The sequence below is a fragment of the Penaeus japonicus genome, unplaced genomic scaffold, assembly GCF_977035675.1.
Source record: "Penaeus japonicus unplaced genomic scaffold, GWHDUDI00000001_assembly GWHDUDI00000002, whole genome shotgun sequence".
NCBI classification, from domain to species: Eukaryota; Metazoa; Arthropoda; class Malacostraca; order Decapoda; family Penaeidae; genus Penaeus; species Penaeus japonicus.
The window spans coordinates 50,306,726-50,309,225 of NW_028234404.1; the positions used below are offsets into that span (position 1 = coordinate 50,306,726).

Here is a 2,500-nt window from a genome sequence, read left to right on the forward strand (position 1 = left end):
AATAAATATCCTTCATGCTATTCTTTAAGCGTAGGATGGAGTGGGTGGCTTGTATGAAGGTTGAGGTGGTCCATAAGTGGCTTGTGGGGTTGGATACTGAGCCTCTCCCTCGTAGGTGACATCAGCCACGTAACCGGAGTCTCCGTTGACAGTGTAGGTGACTTTCTGTAGACGACCGTCGGGAAGTAGGACGTAGTAGGATCCCTGTGTGTTGTCGCCGTCACGGGCTTCTTGATGTCCGAAGTCGTTACCAGATGGTGGGTCGTTCACGGCGTAGTTGAAATCGTACTTGGCGGGTCCGGAAGCTGGCGTGGGAGCTGGATATCCGTACGTAGGTTGACTCTCTGGAAGGGCGATGGCGGCGACCACAAGGGTGGCCAGTGCTAGTACCTGCAGTACCATTAATTCGTTAGAGGCATTTCGAGGATCAATAGTTAGAAGTGCATTTAGAAAGAGTTTAGGAGAGTCTGAACTAGAAGACTTCCTGAGTGGTGCATACAAATATGATATCTTGAATATCATGAGATTGGTCAAAATTATTATTGGTAATACGAGAGGCTAAAAATCTTATTTAAATATTGTACATACTTTGAAAACCATGTTGTCAGACCGAGAGTATGATAAGACTAACGAAGTCAAAGAAATTCCTATCCTTTATACAAAACATACAGGGAGCTCCGCCCTTACTGTGACGTCAGGAAAATTGACTCAGCGTGTTTACCTTGAGTCTTCTTGAGGTCGGGTTTTTCCTTTGGTGATGTTACGCATATTTCTTGTAATCTGCATGTATATGAAATATCAATACCACACAAGATAGAAAGTTGTTATTATCATATATATATATATATATATATATATATATATATGAATAGAAATATGGAATCCATTCGTGCAATGATTATAACAAAGCTGGTAAGAAGCCAAATACCTAAATGTGCTACTTTTTTTTTTCTTTTTTTTTGGCGAAGTTTTGAATTCCCATTGAAATGACTATTCTGATACTAATAGTCATCATATCAGACAGATTTAACCCCTATGTGAAATATAGCATCAAAGAAAACGAGTAATATATGCTCTACGATTTCCAAATAAAACAGCATCTTCAAGCAATATCTTGAAATGTAAAATGTCTGTCTCGCACATATCGCTTCACTGCACCATTTACGTTGTCGCGTCTCCACAATACCGTTGGTCATTGAAATCACACCAGTTTCACCAGTTAATATATCAGTCAAGCTGTAAGTTGTAAAGAATATCGACACTGTTAATGTATATACATATACATACATGCATACACACACACACACATACACACACACACACACACATATATATATATATATGTATGAATATATATGTATGTATTTGTATATATGTGTATATATGTCTACACGCACACACACACAAACAAAAACAGATGTGCATATATATATATATATATATATATATATATATACATATATATATATATACATATATATATATATATATATATATATATATATATATATATATGTATATATATATGTCTATATATATGTATACATACATATATCTGCATAAATAAATGTTTAAATTTCTTTTACTTATTCATTCATTCATATATATTTACATATACATATGTGTGTATGTATATATACATGTACACACAAACACACGCACACACACACACACACACATATATATATATATATATATATATATATATATATATATATATATATATATATATATATATATATATATATATATCATCATCATCATCATCTTCAGCCTGTATCAATCCACTGCAGGACGTAGGCCTCTCTCAATCTTTTCCAGTCATTCCGGTCTTGTGTCCTCTGATTCCAGTTTACTCCTGCGAATTTTGCTATTTCATCCCGCCATCTAGTCATTGGTCTTGCCCTGGGTCTTTTTGTGTCGTGTATTACCCATTCTGTTGTTTTCTTTGTCCACCTGTTGTCCTGTCTCCGATATATGTGTCCAGCCCACTGCCACTTTTTCTTTTTGATGGTCTTGAGTATATCCTCTACTTTTGTTTGCTGCCTAATCCATGTGGCCCTTTTCTTGTCTCTTAAGCTAACTCCTAGCATAAGCCTTTCCATTCCTCTTTGGGCGCTTACTAATTTCCTCTCGAGTGCCTTGGTCGTAGTCCATGTCTCTGATCCATATGTCATGACGGGAGGACGCATTGGTCAAAAATCTTTCTCTTTAGACATAGTGGCAGACTACTTCGTAATATATTACTATGTTTACCGAAGGCACTCCAACCTAGCCTGATTCGCCGTTTTATCTCGGCTTCGCAGGATGTACTCGACTGAATGAGTTGTCCTAGGTATACATACTCGTTCACTGCTTCTAGTACCTCGCCTTGTATTTGTATTTGCTTAACTGGGGTTCGACTGTTGAACATGACTTTAGTCTTTTTCATGTTCATTTTAAGGCCAATCTTCAGACTTTCCTTATTCAAATCGCTTATTAATTGTTGTAGTTCATCTGC

General features: G+C 36.6%; 1 protein-coding gene across 1 annotated transcript in view; it reads right to left on the reverse strand.

The window, feature by feature from the left end:
• The window catches only part of LOC147472409 (pro-resilin-like), a 655-nt gene extending 33 nt beyond the window's left edge, over window positions 1-622 (reverse strand). The window contains exons 1-2 of the mRNA XM_086552541.1: window positions 589-622; window positions 1-390 (exon numbers count right to left, since the gene is read on the reverse strand). The exon at window positions 1-390 is cut by the window's left edge and continues 33 nt beyond it. Of these exons, the coding sequence (XP_086408667.1) occupies window positions 25-390; window positions 589-600 (378 nt within the window). The 5' untranslated portion in view covers window positions 601-622 and the 3' untranslated portion in view covers window positions 1-24. The remainder of the gene's footprint in view (window positions 391-588) is intronic.
• Window positions 623-2,500: the final 1,878 nt, after the last annotated feature.